At 37.1% G+C, this 22,655-nt stretch overlaps 1 protein-coding gene across 1 annotated transcript in view; it reads left to right on the top strand.

Annotated features, from left to right (window-relative positions):
• Positions 1-283: 283 nt before the first annotated feature.
• LOC138315908 (inositol 1,4,5-trisphosphate-gated calcium channel ITPR1-like) overlaps positions 284-22,655 on the top strand; it is a 129,614-nt gene continuing 107,242 nt past the window's right edge. Inside the window, 3 exon segments of the mRNA XM_069257277.1 lie at positions 284-361; positions 363-458; positions 21,870-21,982. Of these exon segments, the coding sequence (XP_069113378.1) occupies positions 284-361; positions 363-458; positions 21,870-21,982 (287 nt within the window).

The following is a 22,655-nucleotide window of genomic DNA, read 5'->3' as shown; positions in this document are numbered from 1 at the left end:
TGATTCCTGTCCGATGACAGCAGAGATATGGACGATGAATGAAGGGATACATTAATCTATATAGCATTGGCGTGGAGTCGCGGAACTCGGGTCGTCCAGAATTTCGTTCTAGAACCAGAGACGATTAAACTAACATCCGGACTGGTCTCACTTAACCTCCGGAGTAATCACACTAATATTCGGACAGGTCAGACCCAAAGTTCCGGACTGGTTGTTATTGTTATAATGTGTTTTTTAATCTTAATTTCAACAATATGCTGATATAGACACTTAAAGTGTTACAATGGAATCCAGTAGGCGTTTTTCAATAGTTAGCCCAGATGTTGGAAAACCTACAGAAAAACCTAGACGTGTCTCGATTCAAACCTAGACGTGTCTCGATTCTCATTCCGAATTCCAGGACGGGATCCATAGCCTCGGAAACGTTTGAGAGGACGAGGAGAAGCTCCCGTGTAAAGGTAAGCTATCGTTCTCAATCCGCGAGACTTCATAACGCTTTGATTCCTTTATTCTGCACGTGCGTTAGGAATGCGTTAGGAATGCCAAATGCTCGTGCACCAGCTAACGAGATGTTCGTTCGCCTTGATGTGCATTTTATTTTAACATCTTAACAATTGGTAATATTGAGCCTATTTAAGTTTAGTTATCGCTATTTCCCGACGGAATTAAGATCAGCTGGGCCTTTATTTCCTTGTCTATATACTGTCTGTAATTGACCATCAGTTCCTATCCTACCTTGGCTAACACAGACAGTGGTTTTATTTACGCCGGAACATCTAGATCGGATATATAGTGTTAATTGTGTGACTAGATGGTGTGTCTAGGGATTAGCGTTGACCAGTGTCCGTTTGTCCGATATGTCGGAGGTACAACAATACATCTCCCTCTATTTGAGGAAGTTGAAGCGACTGCACAAGGAAGTAAGTATGTAACTGCCACACCCACCTGGCAAGACTTCCTTTGTAAACAATACACAACAAAGTCATTAACTGAAAAAAATAGTTGTCTGAGTAATAAATAACAATAAACTTTGACAAATGTGATCAAGGTAGGTGGTTAGTACTGCGCATTAAGGAAAAGTCCTGCCAGTTTTGGAAACATTCAAAGACATATATTCTTCGTATCAAATGATAATTTTCGTGTCATTTACCAATAATATTGGCAGCTCTAACGAAGGTATCAGTTTGTTATATAACGCATCAAATAATTGCTGATTGGACTCGGGGATGATTTAGTCTTGAAATTCACGAAAACAAATGAATTCTGATTTGAATCGAAATCGAATGAAATAATTTATCGAAATCACTTGATACTGATATACATTGTACTTTTTTAAAGTCCTCACCTTTAGTCTTGACAAAGCTTTAACGCCAAATGTTCAAGGCAGTACTGAATAACTAACTAATAAAGGCGTCATTTTGTAAGATAATTTACATGTAGGTGACCATGTGCTCTCAAGAAGTTTTATTCGCATATTTTGGAATCTCAGCTTTAGTTGTTTATGAATAACAAATGTGAATTGTACAAATATACACCAAAACATATAATACTCGTCATCTGCAAAATAAAAGTTTTTCCCTTTAATTAGCAATAATGTCCTAACGTAAGCATTGACATCACTCTTTGTAACATAACTTTTGATTGCTGATAAAGCGGGGTTTAAATTTATACAAGTTTGTTGGCAAATTTGATAAAATTATGAATGAGAAATTCATTAACATATCTACTCATTTACTAAACATAACGATTGTTTAAGGGTACATAATGGGAAAGAAAATATCTATTGATTCTATTCAAATTAAGACTTTGTGAAAAGTCACAAAAGTCCTAGCGCACTCTGAAACAAGATACTCCGATTTTGTCAGTAGACGTTCTGGATCTACATTTTATATACATAAAAAAATCTGCTGGTTAATTAATAAATCATGTTCAGGCTGTCATTTCTCAGCTTCATGTCAGAGGGAAGCCAGGGAATTTCACGAGGTGTTATAAATTCGCGATTCCATTTGAAAAACTATTAAACTTTTAGGCTAAACAATAATAAAGAATTAAAAAGTAATCTCATTTTATTTAAAACGCAATACGTCGTAATTAACTCATGTGACATTTTTCCATTGTTGGCCTATTTTATTCAGTTTGCGTAGATAACAATGATGTTGTTTTCATTGACGTCATCATGGATACTAGGCCAATTAGTAATTGAGTGGGCAGTTATAAAATAATATTTTTCTGATGTCACTGACAGCCAGAATTTAAAAGGACTAAGATTTATTGGATATTGCACTGTGCTTGGATCATTGAATAATAGTTTAAAATTTGTCTACTCCTGCATATAATATACCCTTCCATGGCGTTATTCAGATCGATGATGCTTCATTCCTGGCTGTTGTATAATATCTGTACAATAGTATGTCGTTTGGTATGACATGCCTTCGGGTTTCGGGGTTCTGAGTTTGGGAAATTACATATGGCATAACCAGAAATACACGTTTTTCACAGTAGTCGTGTTTAATAAGCAATACTTAAATCAAGGTTATTTAAATATATGTGACAACATGTAGCAAAATATATCGATCGGTTTGGTTTATAAGGCCTAACGCTTGTGAACAACTAGGATCAAAATATATGGAATAAAGTACCGTCAGACTAATCGTTAGATTATGACGTAATAATCAATGAGTTAATGCAGTTTGACAATGCCTTCAACTTACTTTACCTACATAGTTGGTTCTATGGAATAAACGTGTTTTAATCAATTTAAGTGAGATTGGTTCCTTTTGTCACGTGACCGAGGTGCCAATCTTGTTATGATGGAATTAGGTTAGATCATTTTAACAAAAATAACACTTTTGATTAAAAACTATAAACAATGGTACGTTGTGAGCCTTCCTCTTCCTTCTGTAGGTGGGTGGTGTGTTATTGTGTAGAACACATTGTCCCTCCCCACACTAACACAATTTACATCTATGTAGCATAATGTAATCTCGTCCATTGCTTCCCTCCTCGTGCCATTACCATACCAAAACTACTGCCGTTATACGGCGGTACCTCATCAGCTCTGTCCATCACATGGTCTTAAACAACACAATAACACAAAGCGTGGCGTAATGACGCGTACTAAAGTCCTACCACCTGACGAGATGTTACTGCCAAAGTAACGCCTTTACTTTAGCGGTACACACAGTTACCATCAGTACCAGTGCTAGTACCTCACGGATGTAGAGGTTATTAAAGTAATGAAGGATCAAAAATTTAACGGGGGGACACCGTTACGACCGGTAAGTACACCTAATGGCACTTCCACCACCCTATTATACTTATTCTTATCTGTTGAAATTATATACATTAAGTAAACTTAAAGGAGATTACTGATTGCAATGTTACAATTCAAGCAATGGGTCGCTGGTCTCTAGAGTGGCACAAGGAGCATCGTTTTATTTTTGTGGTTTGATAAAAAATGAAGAAAAGAAACAACAGTTGTAGATAACAAATCTAGAAACACACAATAAATAATTACTTATCTTTCCTTCCTTGCATTGATAAAAAAACGACTAAATGAGGACTTTTTTCGTTTTAACTTACTTTCTTCTTAACGTTTCAATTGACACCATCTCAGTTTTGATCGTGAGTTGAGCGTTCGTCCATTTGCGGAGCTCTAGCCGAGACACGCCATAGTCTCAAGCAGTTGTAGTCTCAAGCAGTTGTAGAGCTGTTTCTACTTGACGGTTAGGATAAATGGAGTGAAATGACTGTTTGTCCTGTGTAACTGAGCGAAGGGTATTTGATATATTTGGTGGCATGGTTCAGAGAAATAGCACTATAAAAATGATAGGAGCTACAATATTGTAAGTAGATATATTACGGATATACCACAGCCTCACAAAACATACATACCTACATTGTTTACAGGGGAGATCGTCCTTAAATGACCTTGAGCTGTTCACAAGGGCAATCAACCAAACAAGTCAAAAATTAGAGATATCCTTAATCAACAGCTAGTAGACGTTAATATTGAAAGTATTTCTTAAGGCATCGTCATGTCATGTTAGTGTTATACAAGATACGTCAAGTAGGGTTTTGTTTAAGATGAAATTATTATTGCAACATAATATATACCGGAAGTATTTTATAGCCGGAAGTCGTAGGGCATAACGTAAAGTAAAAGGGTTGTTCACCGTAAACACTGACTCGTATGATAAAATTCAAAGAGATATGCTTTCTTATTGGCTTTACATTACATGTATCTCATTGATGTGTTCCAAAGGGGAATATACAGCGTATTCTGAAACAACTCACCCCAAAACAAATTGTAGTCTGCTAAGCAATAATTATCAGAGAGGCTAATAAACCTCAAGGATGCAGAGAGGGGTCAAAGATTGGTCGGTAGTGTCCCGTCTATAACCCCTGACTACAATGGTGTACGTTTATAATGAAACGACTATAACCGTCGATCCCCTGCTCTGTACTGTACAGGGCTGGTAAATTACGGTAGTGTCAGCCAATTCCTTATGTGAGATTGATCTTGGCCTTGTACAATGCTTGGCATTAAATCATTGACAGGGTTTCATCAACATTTTAGTTGTCTGGGCCTGTCATATCATTACATAACGATGCTTTTTTATTGTCGTAATCTTTATATTACAATAACTCCTTTCAATAAGCCATGCCTTTTATTGCGCATTAGATATAAGCTGTCTGTGTTATTAGCTGTTATTTTCACTAAACCGGAGCGATTGATAGTAAAATTATGATTTATGTCCACTATTCTTTCATTCCCTAGACGTTCCATGTTTGATGTACGTTTGTTGTTTTATTATTTAGGATACAGGCCCTCTGAATCTCTTGGTTGCGTACTTTTATTTTCCCTATTACATATCTGGAGCTGTGCCGAGTTTGCTCAGATCCTAGTTATATGTTTATGGCATTTGAACTTTGCTTATGTAAATATTGGTATGTTGTTTTCCTCTAAATTACGGCCTCTTTGTGTTGAACTCGTTTATAGACTTTACACATTGTCTTTGATGTTTCCGGAAACATTGGTCCGCCATCGTCTTGCCATCTGCTTGTTAGACCACGTAGTGTTTGTGTGGTAGCCAATACTGTATCCACATGCTGCATGCTACTGATGTGTAAGGTGTTACATCGCTACGTTAGAAATTGTACCAAACGACATATTATACGACGTTCTAAATAGCAAAATAATTTACCTAATAGTATCTTTGTTCCTTTTATATGATTTTGGTTAAGTTCGTTAAGTTCGAAAACACCATCTTACAATTTTAGCTTGGTGAATGTTTAAGCATCTTTTTGACAGGTCCTGACTGTTAATAGGTTAATTAAGTCAAACAAAGTTTGACAGATATACTTTGCCCTGCAGATAAACGTTAGAATTGTACCTGCTACCCTTAATGCATGATCGTAAAATAAACTTTTCCATAAATGATATTCTTCTTCCTAACGTCTACCTTGAGACCACCTCACTTTTGGCCAAGAATTAAGCCTTCGCCCATTTGAGGAATGTTTGAGGTAGGCTCTGTGTTCTGTCCTGGCCGAGAAACGCCATTGCATATGTAAGTGGAAAATGGTAGTTTCTGCTCTTGCTTAGTGGTTAGCATAAAATGGAAAGTATGACTGGTTTGCCCCTTGTCAGTATAATGTGACCGGTTAGTATATTCTTGTTCCATGTTTCTTGTGGCATCGTTTTGTAAGATAGCACTATAGAGGGTCCAGTTTTACAAAGAGGCAGACAATGAACATACTGCAGTCATCACACCGCATACACGAGAGATAGAGGCCGTCATTAAAATGACATGTATGCAGTATGTATAAAGTGTGCGGTGCGTATTTCGGGAGACCGCGGTATATTCGTGTTGTGTTTTCTTGTATAGTGGAAGTCTTGCTTTTTAATAGTTCTACATCACTGAAGAAAGCTGCGGAGAACACCAAGCAACACATCCCACTCGGTCACATTATATTGACAATGTGCGAACCAGTCGCCCGACTCCGATATGCTGAGCGCTAAGCAGGTGCAGAAACTACCACTTTTATAGACTATGGTGTGTTTTGTCCATAGGACAGAACCCAGAGCCACAAAGGGGCAGTGAGTGCTCAACAGAAGGCCAAACGTGAGGCTATTAATTCTGTCCCCCATTATTTATAAAAGTTTCTACTTAGCACTCATCATAAAGGGATTGGGACGACTGGTTTGCCCGTTGTCAGTATATGTGACCAGATGTCATAGCACTATAAAAACAATAGTTCTACAATATCAAAGACTTTTATCTAATAAATCAAACCATACCAAAGTTAATAAAAAATATTTTTATCAACACTGTTTTCATATTTCCTTGATCAACAGTATAGGCAGATTGTGTGACAACATGGGCACCACGTGCAACAAATGAGGGCGTGTTTATATTACGAGGATAAGTTTCGATATCGGATTCCATGTTTAAAGCTAATGGGAGGCGAATTGCCACTTTAAATTATATTTTGCAGTTTGTGATATGCAGAAATGGTATTGAGCTCTACTTTGAAACCTGTAGAGAGAGCAGGGAATTACTGTCCGCCCTGTTTTACATGTCGGGGGCGTGTCCGTACGCCTTTTAATCATCCTATCAATAACAGTACGTTACCAGGATATTACAGTAACAAACTCAACTGAAACATAACGTAAATTATTACTTATTGGGTTGTATCTGATGTTTTTGAACTGCTCCCTCAGAGACGTACGTTCTGAATGGCCCGCTAAAATGAGGGCAAACGGTGATAAACATTTCGTCATATTATATTCAGAGTGATACAACTCTTTTACCAGTTGTTTATAGTGGAATAAACGTTTGTTCTCATTGCGGTTTAATATCCAATTACGTTAGTTTGACATATGATCGATGAGATAAGAATTACACTGATTGGACAGCGCTTGTTAAGCTCAAAACGTATTTGTTGTCAAAGTACAAGAATGAACAAAAGGAAATGTAGAGATTAATTCCAGAAGTACTATAGGAAAGGCTCTCACAACAACACGAGTAATGAGGATTTATCTAAATGTATATATGAAATAAAGGGAAATCACATGGATGTTCGAAACGAGACTTTGAATAGTGTATGTCAATTCGTTAGGAGTTCTGGGAATTATGAATCAGTTCCAAATACCAGGTAATACAATGATATCGCGAAAGTGTGTGAAAATAACAAAGCATTCTTGTAGAAGTGTTTCATTTTCGACAAGAGTAACCCAAAAGTGAAAACCGCATTTAAAGTTATTCCCTAATGATATAATAATATGTTGGATAAAAATAAAAGTTGATCAGCGTACATCGTTTCTCTCAGACTCCCATTACTTCTTTCTCCAAGACTCACATTGCTTCATTCTTCCAGACTCACATTGCTTCATTCTTCCAGACTCACATTGCTTCATTCTCCCAGACTCACATTGCTTCATTCTCCCAGACTCACATTGCTTCATTCTCCCAGACTCACATTGCTTCATTCTTCCAGACTCACATTGCTTCATTCTCCCAGACTCACATTGCTTCATTCTCCCAGACTCACATTGCTTCATTCTCCCAGACCCACATTGCTTCATTCTCCCAGACCCACATTGCTTCATTCTCCTATACTCACATTGCTTCATTCTCCCAGACCCACATTGCTTCATTCTCCCAGACTCACATTGCTTCATTCTCCTATACTCACATTGCTTCATTCTCCCAGACTCACATTGCTTCATTCTCCCAGACTCACATTGCTTCATTCTCCTATACTCACATTGCTTCATTCTCCCAGACTCACATTGCTTCATTCTCCCAGACTCACATTGCTTCATTCTCCCAGACTCACATTGCTTCATTCTTCCAGACTCACATTGCTTCATTCTCCCAGACTCACATTGCTTCATTCTCCCAGACTCACATTGCTTCATTCTCCCAGACTCACATTGCTTCATTCTCCCAGACCCACATTGCTTCATTCTCCCAGACTCACATTGCTTCATTCTCCCAGACTCACATTGCTTCATTCTCCCAGACTCACATTGCTTCATTCTCCCAGACTCACATTGCTTCATTCTTCCAGACTCACATTGCTTCATTCTCCCAGACTCACATTGCTTCATTCTCCCAGACTCACATTGCTTCATTCTCCCAGACCCACATTGCTTCATTCTCCCAGACTCACATTGCTTCATTCTCCCAGACTCACATTGCTTCATTCTCCCAGACCCACATTGCTTCATTCTCCCAGACTCACATTGCTTCATTCTCCCAGACCCACATTGCTTCATTCTCCCTGACTCACATTGCTTCATTCTCCCAGACTCACATTGCTTCATTCTCCTATACTCACATTGCTGCAATACCCTGCAATTTCTCAAATAGCCCTAACCGCGGATAATTATTGTAGAATAATGTATCTGCTAAGTTGTCGACTGATATATTTCCGTTCATTTAGCCATATTTTACCCTCAGGTTTGGTGCATTATATACCAGTTATTCCGTCACTGCGTCATTCAGGAATGTTCCCAAAGTCATAGTGAAAAGATACTATATTGACGCATGTATATCGAGATTGTTTTCATTGGCTACGTCAGCGCCCTCTATAGGTTTATTGCGATATCAGCGACCCCAGTTGGCAGCAGTTGCGATGACATATCTTGGTGTTGTAACCTTTGGCTAAAGTCATCATGCCCGTCAACACCTCTTTGCGATAGACCGAGGATCGATGATGGAAAAGGTACAGAATTAGCACAATTTATGTCAGTTTTCTTTCCTATAATATCAACACAATGGAAACGAACAGAGGTCGTTCGATAAGAATCTATGCCGGAATGTTCTTGATCCGACAAGACTTAGTGCCCGATAATATTTTACAAATGGATGGCTAAGTGCAGTCACCTTCGTTGGATAATACACAAAAACACAAATGTTATACAAAAACAATCAGTCATTGGAGTGAAGCAATAAACCTATTGTAATATTGTCATATTCATTTAAGAAACACTTACTGATAGTTTCCACGTTATCAATGAGCAAAGCCAGAAAACCTCTTCTGCTTTCCATGGTTGTAATGATAATACCCACAATGACTGTTTTCATTGGTCGAAATGTTACTGAAATAATGAAAGAGAGCCCTATCGTATAGAGATAATATTCTCACTATTTTAGGGTATTAAGAGCAATGCCTGATCTTGCTCTTAATGTAGTTAGACCAAACCCTATGTCGGACATCGTGAACTTTTTTGATTTATACATACTATTTAAACTTTAATAGTTATATAAATTTCTCCCCTTCTTTATCCAAGAAAATAGTTTCACACTTCATTTACATCCTTCGAACTCTATCCAATCTGATTAAAATACAGATCCATCTTATCACTACGTTGGAGAAGAGGATCTGAGAACATCCCATTAGGGGTCACGTCAAGATGACCTTTTGAAATGGCCAATCAAATTGGCACTGCCAGAATCTTGACTGGGGACGAAATAGTTTGAAAAAGCTGTCTAAATTATTTTCGTGTATGCAGTCATATCGCCCGAAGTGCACAACAAAGTTAATTGTATATGTATACTGGGGCGAAAAGACGTTTTCAATTGATGTTGTAAGGTGTAAAAACTGCATTTGCTCTGAAGTACACGTGGTATATAGGTCATGTGGACGTGACCCCGTATGGGATATTGTCAGATCCTATATTGAACGGAGTGGTTATATGGATCTGTGTTTTAATCAGATTGAAATCTATCAAAATGTTTATCACTGACAATCGCCCTCATCAATCTTTGATTTTCGATATACTCGAAGCAACTACGATTTGTGACCCAATTTTATCCAAAACGAAACAATATTTTCATAATATAAACAATTTCTCTCTGAAAGCATAATTCTACGAGTTAATTTTCCTGATTTAAAGGCCCAATATCCGTATTTTTTTCCCCATGATTTAGAAGAATGTTGAGAAAAAATCCTGATGTAAATCATGCAGAGACAGGACTAAATCGTAGTCGAGATGAGCGATTATGATTAGGAATATTTTGATAAAAATCAAATAAATATTAAACATCGCTTGGTCGGTCCCACTAAGTCAAACAAGCCGAAGTTAGCCGACATTGTAACGTCGTTGCCGAGAACATCATGTGACTACCGTAACTACATAACGTCTGTTCGACTCTTCCGAGAACGGGTCATGAACTTTCCGACTTCCGTTCGGCAATAGTCGTAACTTCTATGGCGACCAGTTTAAAATGAAGGCATGTTTACATGTATCGACTTTCAACAACTGCTGTACCAAAGTTATTAAAAAAACATTATAAATATTTTCTTATATATCTTAATTTCAACTACATGTACACAAACTAACAATATCGGAGTCGAATTTAACTTGATATTTTGTTGATAGTTACGTATAGTGTGGCTTTAAATATATTCTATTTGTCGTTGATATCGAAAAACAGGCTCGCGAATTCCACGTGTGTACTGTACTGTAACCACTCAGTATTTGTTACATTATCCAACTCTTTAGCATCACCTTTATCCCCAGTAAGCATCAGATACATAACTAGATTGGCATGTATATAAACAGGGATGAAGCGACGAACTGACATTTCAGATCGTTATCGTTTTGTAACATTTAAGTCGATTGGTGCTTGAAGAACCTATTTGTCCTCCGCTACCCGACCTGACGAAAACCCCGACGAGGAAATGATACAGACATTTTATTGTGAGGTGGACAAAAAAGGCTGGAAACGCCTGATGAGTTTCAAACGGTAGATTCTGTGTTTTGTCAAATGTACGGAGTGCAACTCGTTTCACATACCGATATCATATAACGAAAATTTATCCCTTGAAATATCATGTTAAGAAATTCATCCATCTTCTGAAACTTCATCTAAAGAACATCGAACTGATAAACATGATATGGACATTGTTAATTGTGTGAACTATCGTAAAATATTAAGCTGTGCTGTAGATCTATTATATATGTATTGTCAAAATGAGATTATGTATCACAATCTTTTTTATATATTACCTGAAGAAAACGTTGAGTACTGTTTTATCAGCGCCCTACACAACCATTCTCTCAATAGCACTGATGATATTCAAATCTAAACAATAATAAAAATACCCATCGTTCGTACAACATTTGAAAACATACATTTCATGCTTTATATTAAAAAATCATTCTTGAACTTGTTGGCACACTACGTTAAGTACTTATAAAGGATAAAAATAAGGATGGCTACTCTAGATTAAAGATGCTCTGTCGCCGACTGAGCATAAATGATACTCATCATTTGAACAACAAATTGTGTTTAATAGCGTATATGTATGTCTAATTAACATAAAAAAATAATATAAAATAAGTTATTTTGCTTCTGATGCATGTGCAATCGAAGCTTCTTAACATATAGGATATAGTGCCACGGATTTTTTTTCGGGATGCAATTAATTATGTTTAATTTTTTGATGTTGAAGTAAAATTATAACCTCAAACTTTTCAATGGTGGTAATGGTGTAAAGTAAGTAACTTTTGTTATTGAAGAAAAGTACTTATTCGTCTGCTCTTGTTTTTTATTGAGAAAAAATACTGTTTGTCAGAGGTGGAGCATCTTTAAGCAAAATCAACATTGATATTTCCATCAAACGAAACACTAATAAGCAAGTACACGTATGTACCTGCAGGTAGGGCGTTAGAATAGTACCCGCTGCTCCTATTGCATGATCGTAAAGGCGACTAAATTTAGGATGTTATCTTTCATCTTCTTTCTAACGTCTCCCTTAACACCGCCTCACTTTTGGCTTCAGCTAAGCGCTCGCCACTCTGTGGAAGGCTCTGGGTTCTATCCCCTGGCCGAGGCACACCATAGTCTATAAAAGTTCCAGGATCTGCTCCTTTTCAGCGCTCAGCATAAAGAGAGTGAAACGACTGGTTTCAGATTTGTCAGTTGTCAGTATAATGTGACCGGGTGGGTGTAGCTGAATGTATAATGGTGGGTGTATACAACTGTCTCTCAAAAACGCGATTCGTACTTCATTCACGCAACACACCGCATACATGGGAGGTCGTCCTTAAACGACACTGGTTGTTAATAGGACATTAATTTAATCAAACATGCAATGGAAGCAAGTTCTAAAGTCTTCGTATAGTTGATTCGCCATTTAAAGTGCTATTATAGTGATACTGTGGACATAGGGTAGCCATATTAAAATGCATTAAGCAAATATCCACAAAATACAATATGAAGGTGCTGTGCACACTGTATTATGTGTATGGGTTTTGAGGCCATATGGAAAGTATAGACATGTATTGTTATAAAGGGCTTCTCTGCGAAAATGTCTCACCTGATATCTGTAAGTAATTAACAGAACTAACATCCTAAAGACTAAAACATCTTTGGTCAATTAGACCTGCTGTCTAGTGAGGTGACGTGAAACCGGGGTAAATTATTGTGGCTCTGTCCCCGTTCTGTGACACGACGCCATGATACAGATATAACTGTTTGAGAACGAAGCATGTTGGTTGACTGATGTGTTTTCGTTTATAATGGGGATATATTATGTACTAATAAACAATCGGTACAAGTAATGATGTGAAAATTTACCAGAGTTTTTGTAACATTGAGCCATGTGATCACACGTTTCCATGGTAACGAGATGACTTGATCGCTACTTTGCTCTACGTTAACGTCAGATACGAGAGGTTCAAAGTGACATGTTCTTTTCGCTTTCCTTGTCGAGATTTTATCGGCAATGCACCTATGTGATCCATCTTTATCTCCTTAGAAGTGTGAGCACGCAGTACCAGGTTAAATATAACACAAATTTTGATAATACAAATATGATAACACTGTCGTTCGATCGAATTCTGACAACATCAATATTAGAGCTTCTGACGAGAGATTGAAAGGGTACAATAATGTCCATCGAATTTGGTAAATAAGTCATGAATAATTGCCGTATGCTAAAATAGATATACAATTATTTTTACAGAAGAAATGTTTTGAATCTTCATGGATATTAAATTCCATTGCTGTAATTTTCCCAAAGAATAAAAATGTACAACATAAAGTTAAACACAAACGATGTTTGGATGGCACAGTTGCTTAATTGCTATTCATTCAACCTTTGCAGAAGTTGATATACAGGTCTTAAATTAATCTAAATTTATTCAAATCAAGAACTATCAGTCGGTTCATATACAAAAGTTATAAAAATATCAGATTAAAATGAAATGCAGGCCCAGCATGCTGTAGTCTTATCTTATCACCAAAAACATGTCCGGGTATCACCCAAAATGTCCTCTAAGTAAGATCCGTTACCCTACAGGTGTACCTGCTGACCCTATTCCATGATCGTAAAAGGTTACTAAAATTAGGATATTATGTTCTTTCTTCCTACCTTTCTTTTTATCGTCTCCCTTGACACTGCCTCACTTTCGGCTATGAGTTGATATCGAACAGTCAAATATTGTCTTGTATACATACCTGCCATCTTGAAACAGTCGCCATTGCAAAACCGACAATTACGTATACCCAAGCGTTTCGTATAAAGGCCTACACATTTTCTCTGTTGTTTTTTTTTTAACTTCCGATTGGTCTCAGTAACAACTTACCTGGCTAGGTCAACATTTTATGCAGAGAGAACGTGGTAATTTTCTTGGAAATGTCTGATTACAAAACTGAAAAGTTACGTATATTGGACTTTTGACAGGATGTTAAACCTACTATAGCAAACCATCTTACGTAGTTTTTGCAAATGAGACGCACATATTATGTCATCATAATACCGTCGGAATAAAGCTTTATATACAATTATCATATATTTCTGTAGTGTAAGAATGAATCAACACATCCCACCAATGTACTACATGTAGGCACGGACGAGTTATATTCCTACTGTGATATATTTAGCAGCAGTTCTGTCTGATGACTGCGTCCATCTGTATGTTTATCTTAATTAACCCGGTGATGGACGACATTATTTTAGATATCTGGAGGCGTTGATTTATGTGTCAGTGTTAATCATAAATTGTCAATTTTAATGGCTGGCGCAATGATTAAACATTGATTATGATATAAAGTTTGCCAGCAGCGAAACTTACCCGGTAATAATCTTCGTCTTCGTGAAATTGATAGGCTTATAATGACACTATAAACATTAATACTCCATGACAGTGAGAGTACTGACTGTATGCGATAACTGTGCACATGAAATACAAAATATAAGTATTTGAGAGATCAGCGAAATTCCATATACAATTTTCCAAAATTAGCAAATCAAAAGTGTTTGAATGAATAAATTTATATTAATGTATTTCCTTAATTAATACAATGTTCTGAAAATGTTAAGTAAAGTGGAAGACCCAAATTTCTTAGAATTTGTATATAATACTTATTTATATAGAATGTTGAGTTTGTAAAAAATAGGCTGATGAAGGTTGAAATTAGATGATGATTTTACATGTTTGCTACACATCACTAAAACAAGGCGAAACGTATGTCGTTCCTGAAATTGAATTTCACATCATATATACCGCCTTGGTCAAAGCAGGAAAATTGTATTTTCTTGCTTTTGTCATTTGAGTAAACCCATCTTGTTTTGTACCGTCATAGTTACGGCATCACATTATTGATAATCCTACAAAGTTTTTGCTATATTACTTAAATCTATATTGATATCGCCCAATGTGATGTAGGGGAGGGGGAGTTAAAGCGTTAACAGACTATTAGGCGGAATTAGATTAAAACTATATCTAGCTGTATTAGGTATCCCGTATCATCAAGGTAGTGTTTTTTTTGTGTTTTTTTTTTTTTTTTGGGGGGGGGGGGGTAATCATTAGGTGAGTGGGTGGGAGGGGGATACATATTACTGCTGTAGACGCCCACTCACAACTGGCACGGCGTCAATTTCGTAAAACACAATTTGAAAGAGAGGAGTGAAGTGAAAATGAAATCAATTTGTTTGAATCAGATGTGTAGATTCTGTCAGAATGATGTTTACTAAATAGACTGCTCTGCTGCATGGCATCCATAAACATGTATATAAAAACTTGCCATGTAATTAAATCTGCCTCTAATCTCGGCGTGGGCAGTTTTACCACCTAGTACAAAACAGCAGCTACTTTTACCCGTCACCCTCTGTATCACTTCCGACCACAAGATCTTTTACTCAATACCTATGATAAAAAGATCTTCGTGAAAGTGTTAGTGTTTTCATTCACTTCCCGTTGAATTTCTATGGGGTAGTGGTTGTTGTTTTCATTTTTGTCATTATCGCTTCTGCTACTACTGGATAGGAATCTTTGCTGGGGACATTTTGTGAAATATTTGTTGGGAAAATTTTGTAAAATCTATGTTGAGGATATTTTGTAAACATTTATTAGGTATTAAAAACACTCCATGGACCAAATAAGTTTTTATCTGTTTGTAAAATCAAAATGAAGAAGATTTTTCTGTCATACGATGACCATTGCATGAAAAGGGCGACTTAATTTAGGATCTTATATTTTTTCCTTCCTACCTTGCTTTCTGTTTCTCCTAACGTCTCCTTGACACCACCTCGATTTGCTTTTCGGTTGAGCGCTTGCCCCTAGGAGGAAGGCTCTGGATTCTGTCAGTATAATGTGACCGGATGGAGTGTGATGCTTTTTGTCATCGACGGCATGCTTCAGTGATAAAAACAGCAAGAATTCCACTTTACAAGAAGACACAACACGTTCAATGACCATGTCTGTTAATCGGACGCTGAGTAAACTACACAACGTTTGATAACGCCATGTATGATTTGTTAAATCATTTTTCAGAACTAATAATCAATCTGACAAGCTGGTCGTTAAGTCATTTTTTTGTTCTGAATGTGGTGGTTGGATGGGTAGGGTTGATATCTTAGTACAAAATATATAATTACATTGTCACAAATCAATACACCAGGATACATGTACCAATAACGGTACGGGTTCCTTCCTCAATGAAATTGACATCTTTACAGTTTGTGTAGAACCTCTATATGAAATTCATTTTGGTTTAAAAATAACGAATTTCTTTTTCATGATATTTGATATAGACATAGCAATTAAATTTCACTCAAATACTTCATTAAAAATCAATGAGTCTTCCCAAGCATGCCACCCAGAAGCCACTAACGCAGGTTCGGGACAGGTTGACTGTACAGTCACAATCGTTTGCTGTGTAAGTGGTGTCCATTAATAACTATTGTAGTTTGTGTGTGCTTATCTTGGGTACATTTATTGTGGTGGGTGTGTCAGACGGTGTTTACTGACTTACAAGCTCTCGTGATATAGACATCAATTGTTTGTTGATATTAGTTAAAGTGTCGGTAGTAGATCTAGTAAGGTTTAACCTCAGTCTTTTTCCTGCTTCCTAACATAAGATTGAACGTATATTGTTTGTCGGGAGAAATACACACTTTATAAACACAAACTTGTATTAAGCAACTATAAGAACAAACACTGAAATTTTACTAGGTTTAAACTCCAATAAAGACTTGTCAATGATATAATAGTCAAAGTAGTCGTGACCTGACTGATACCGAAGCCTGAAGCAATAACGTCATACCATAAACGTCAAGTTAAACCCCTATATATTACCACAGCCTCCCACAACTCCACATACGTAATGCAGCACATACACGGTAGGACTTCTTTACTTTATTTCAATCCGTTTTGGCGTTTTGGAGTCCACACCTCAGGAATGTGTATTTTCTTTGTGTGTTGATGCATGTAATTTTACAGTAGATTTTATATATACAATGCAATACATATGCCACGAGTTTCCTCGTCATTAACATAAGTAATATGTATGTAAATTGAATTCATCTCAAACGCACTATAGTTACTACATAATTGTATATGACCAGAAAAACGTGTCGAAGCCATTTGGAATTCACGACTTCCTTTATGTCATTGTACACCACAGAATAGCATGAAATCATGATAAAGTCGTACATATAATAAGTAAATCACTTCCTTGTCTCTCTGAGATAATTATTAGGTTTGATGATCGGAAGTTTTTCTCTGTGTGTCAACAAACCCGACAGGGTAGAGACTTATATAGTATATATTTTTAATTTCTAAGTTTCTGAGAAAAGTTGACTGAAAACACACACAAAGATAATATAAATGAATTGGAACATTACTCTAAATAAATTGAGGAAGACTAGTAGATCGATACAATCGAATATGATTGGTTTGTATGTATAGAGCGTATTCCTCACACGCTTCATGATATGATGCTTGGTAGTTCAGGTTGTTCAGTGTTCTTATCCTATATGCTTTGCCGTTCAGTTCATTCGGTGTTATAGTATACCTGGCTGTTTAAATTTCTAGTGCTCTATGATATGTCTGGTTGTTCAGCTTTGATGCTCTTGGTTCTACTTGGTTGTTCAGCTTTGACGGTCTTGGTTCTACTTGGTTGTTCAGCTTTGATGGTCTTGGTTCTACTTGGTTGTTCAGCTTTGATGGTCTTGGTTCTACTTGGTTGTTCAGCTTAGTTGCTCTTGGTTCTACTTGGTTGTTCAGCTTTGATGGTCTTGGTTCTACTTGGTTGTTCAGCTTTGATGCTCTTGGTTCTACTTGGTTGTTCAGCTTAGTTGCTCTTGGTTCTACTTGGTTGTTCAGCTTTGATGCTCTTGGTTCTACTTGGTTGTTCAGCTTTGATGCTCATGTTCTACTTGGTTGTTCAGCTTTGATGCTCTTGGTTCTACTTGGTTGTTCAGCTTTGATGCTCTTGGTTCTACTTGGTTGTTCAGTGTTTCCGATGTTCTTTGATCTACAAGTGTAATTGGTTATTCCGTTTTGGTGCTCTTTTATACATGGGCTGGATGCTCATGATTTATTGTGTTCTCTAACATGCGTGTTTGTTTGTTTAGCTGCTCACTATTGTCCTTTCTCTTTGATGCACTTAGTTGACCATCTTCGTACCAAGTGTATTTATTGTAGATGAATTATATATATACAGGTACTGTACTAACTAATTGTGAATGCTGTTTACACGTATATCCATGTTTTGATTATATAAAAAACTGTCCGTATGTTTACGAGAATAAAATCATTGCCATTGTCTTTTTTGAAAGACTTAGCTGTTCATTAGTCTCGTTGCTCATTGGTATGTTTGATGGTGCTGTTGCCATCGCCTCGATACTTGATTTACTTACATTTTTATCAATAACTACCTGGAGAAATCTTAAGTATGTGGTGTCAGTGTTGTTGTTTTTTTTTTGTTTTTTTGTTTTTGTTTTTTCTATCTACACATTTAGATTATTATTGTATTGATATATTCTCATCATGTTATGAATTTAAATAAATCACATTTCCGTCTCCATGTCGACATTTCCTACTGCCCCAGAATCGCCAGTGATCACAATCTGTGTCCCTGTTTCCCACTTTTTCCTTATCGTCGATACTTGTATACCTCTCCATGTGACCATAGTGGCATTCGATAATGCAGGCCTAGGTATACAGAACAGTGTTGTATCCCCAAATGGAATCAATATGAAAGCATTAAATATAAATAATGGCTTTCCAATGGTCGTTTTCAATGATTTTAGTGAAATTACATGTGTTGATTCATTTCGATATTGTGAACTTTTTCATATGATATTAATATCTGCATGTACCCGTCCTTCTGTGACTCAGCCCCTTATGAGACCGTCGCTAAAACACAGAAGTGTAAAGTATTTCTTCTTTGTATATGTACATCGTAAATATATTAGTGTCATGCGTTTCAAAAGAGTTGACGTCTTCTTTATAGATAAAGCCCAACAAATACCTTTTGTATAACTATAGCTCTCTTGAAGTATATAAACCAATCGGTGTTTTGCCATGTAAACTACTCAAAAGGTCAGCATAGTCGTTTTTGAGTGATATGACACATTTCATCATAATAGCATTTTATGGTGATTCATGCCAATGTCTGTATTGTAAAAAAAAATAGAATATGGTTAACAGTGGAAGTTGCAAATGTAAAGAAAATATACACATATAGACTAAATTTTAACACGTACATTAGTACACAAACAATAAGTGTCTGATGCCTCGCATGTAAGCATTGGTTGGTCTGCTAATGAGTAAAGTATTGCTAGTAGTTACAAACCTCGCATGTAAGCATTGGTTGATCTGATAATGAGTAGAGTATTGCTAGTGGTTACAAACCTCGCATGTAAGCATTGGTTGATCTGATAATGAGTACAGTATTGCTAGTGGTTACAAACCTCGCATGTAAGCATTGGTTGATCTGATAATGAGTAGAGTATTGCTAGTGGTTACAAACCTCGCATGTAAGCATTGGTTGATCTGATAATGAGTAGAGTATTGCTAGTGGTTACAAACCTCGCATGTAAGCATTGGTTGATCTGCTTATGAGTAGAGTATTGCTAGTGGTTACAAACCTCGCATGTAAGCATTGGTTGATCTGATAATGAGTAGAGTATTGCTAGTGGTTACAAACCTCGCATGTAAGCATTGGTTGATCTGATAATGAGTAGAGTATTGCTAGTGGTTACAAACCAGGCGTAGCCTCGCCATTACCCTAGCTAAACCAACATAGCTAATGGTCACGGGGGAGTTTGTGGGTGATGTAGAGCGATGGAAGTTTGACAGATGGCCGTGTGTAGGGAGGCTAAAACATCTGGAAACACTACAAATACACTATTACATGTAATAATTGCTCCACAAACGTTGTTACAACCTGTATAGTGAATATACAGCCACTGACCCCGAAAGTACACAACACATGTTACAACAGAGGAAATACAATTCCAATTCTTCTTTAGTTTCTCACTTGATAGTTACCTTGATTTATACATAAACTGATCAGGAAAATAAAATATGATTAAAATGTCATTAAAGGTGTATTTAGAACGCGCTCTAAAAATCCAAAATTCCCAAAATGAAGGACACAATTGTTTCAATGGAAACTACCTATAGGATGATTGTCATCAAGCAATGGCCTACTATAGTGCATGTACGGCCCTGAACAAAGTAATACCCCAGGTTGGGATTATACTATAAAATAATTAGTATAAGTTTAATATTAATGTGTTATTACATATGCATATCAAACTAAGCGCAAAAAAGACAAGCGTTTTAAAAAGTGTACTTATATTCCGGAACTCAACAGACTATCACAGTGAGGTAAGCTGACAAATCTAAAGTGAAGAATTTGCTTAGCCGATCAAAAATGACGTTACATTTCGTAAAGCCAATTTGGGTTAGTTTAAAAGACTGTCTAGATTTCTGTGAACGTTGGCCATAGGAACACACTGAGAACCATATCCGACCAGTCATTACATGTATAAGTATTAGTAGAGCAGATGTGGGCTGCGTAATCACCGCCCATGGTGATGGAATCTAGGAAGAGTATCGGCTACTCATCCGTAAGGCTATCGTCTGCTCCGTAATGATATAATGCAGTTAATGAGGCGGAACTTGTGAATTTTTGATGAAAAATAATTAGTTTGTCGCTAATTTAAGACCTCTACAAGGACCAGACGGAGACACCTCTCCGATGCTGTGATTTTACATACATAATCAAGTTGTCGTAGGAAATTGAGTTTTACTTAAGTCCTTGGTAACACCAAGGATTTATAAGCGTCATCTACTTCCCTGGTGACACCAATAAAATAATAATTTCGGTCATATTTCTGTCGCCTATTATTCGCAATCTTTCGTTAAATACGACACCCATCATTTGAACAATAACTGATGTATATTCGTGTTTATATGTGTCTAACTAACACAAAATGCATATGAAATAATTAAATTATTATTAATATTTTTAACTTGATTTAAAATAAGAAGCTCAAACATTTCAATGGTGGTAATGGTGTAAAGTAAGTAACTTTCGTAACTGAAGAAATACTAATTCGGAGAAAACATATCATTCGTCAGCGGTGGAGCATCTCTATAATCTAATGAACCCATATTTACGAAAGACCAGCACTCGCATGTAAAATAGTTTGACAACTGCATTGACCCCCTCGACCACTGCCCTCACCATTACAGTAAGTACATTGGTACCTTCTCAATCAATTAATCTTTTATTAACCAAAAGCCCTTAGACTTATAGGTACATATAGGTGACGAACTTCCCATTCTATTTACATGTTTACTACTCCATACCTCGCCTAAGTATCCGATAGCCCTACCTGTGTTTTCGTTTTAACAATGCTGCTCCTTTATACTTAGTCCAATATCCTCCAATATCCCCCTCCCCAGTGTCACTGACCCGATGTTTTGTTTAATGACCCCATAGTACCTCCCTACGACAAATACCCTCTGCCTCTGTGGGCGTTGTTTGATGACAAGTATATCCTCCACTCCTTGGGGCGTTGTTCACGGCAAACTTCCCCCTCCCTGAGGAGTTGCTTGGCGACTTGCATCCCCTCCCCGTTATTAACGAATTGCCACCTCTGCATCACAGGCGCCAGTTATATCAAAGCCGCTCCGTGCCAAGGACTATATCAATCATTGCAGGTTGAGAAGTGCTTATTTTACAGGCGGGAGCCTACCTGATGTACGTGTACCGCTCGACGTACTTTATTTACATGGAATATCGATAATAAACTTGCAGTGATTAATTGCGGCGAAGTGCGACAGTGTACGATAGCTTTAACACAATTGTTACTTTATATTTATGATTAGTTATAAAGTAAGGGATGCTTGAATGGACACGTCAAACAAAGGCAGTGTACCTTGATGCGTGACGACGGGATTTAATAGTCATTGTGATCTTAACCAGGGATACACAAACTCGTCCCTACATTGGATGGTTTATATGTTTTGTAATTTGGATATAGAGGAGGTACCCTTTGGACACACCTGTGAAATTCGCACCTGAGTTATGTTCTGATTTTTCCAGTTACACGGATACACCCAGGAAAAGCCGGGGATGGGGGAGTATCTGTGTATTGGGGACTACATCTGTCTTTACTGTGAGGAAACGGAAGGATACGTCTACAGTGCCCAGTCAAGGTAAGTCCCGGGGGTGGGGATGTGAGGAAGAGGCAACAATTGTCTTTATTATGAGTAAATTAGAGTACTTGTAAAGTCCTTGTGTGATGATAAATAAGATGGAGACAATATCAATGTTTCAACAATTTCAATATGAATGTGACATATAAGAGTAATGTTTCCCTAGCGTTGATGACTTTGTCGAATTCATTGACAAACGGTTTCCGTATGGCGGAGAATGCGCTGAAATAGTTTTAAATTAAAGTTAACATACGCAAGTCTTTATTTCTATGTGATGGTAAATAGTGACCTACTGATGTGGTGTTTTATCAGTACAGAAAGGTTCCGTCGAGTATAGAGGTCAACCCCAGAAGAGTATATTATCATATTCAGGAACGTATAAGATGGAAGGAAATTTATATTTATATTTATCTGTAGAAATAAGAACGTACCAATTTTATATTTTAATGTCTAAAACAGATGCGCGCCGTTCTAGTCCTGCCACCTTTCGGACGGGTGTAGCTTTAATACTTGAATTTGAAACCATTTAATGATAACTATAGACCTTATACAACCAAGGTCATCTTAACCCCTCGTGCGCCTGTCATCATTACTTAAACCTGTATCTATCAAGGCATTCCGATCAAATAATTTTGTGGGGGTCTGTGCACCCTACGGCCTCCAATTAGTCAAG

The sequence above is a fragment of the Argopecten irradians genome, chromosome 2, assembly GCF_041381155.1.
Source record: "Argopecten irradians isolate NY chromosome 2, Ai_NY, whole genome shotgun sequence".
In the NCBI taxonomy this organism is placed as follows: domain Eukaryota; kingdom Metazoa; phylum Mollusca; class Bivalvia; order Pectinida; family Pectinidae; genus Argopecten; species Argopecten irradians.
This window is presented reverse-complemented; position numbering and strand designations above follow the sequence as displayed.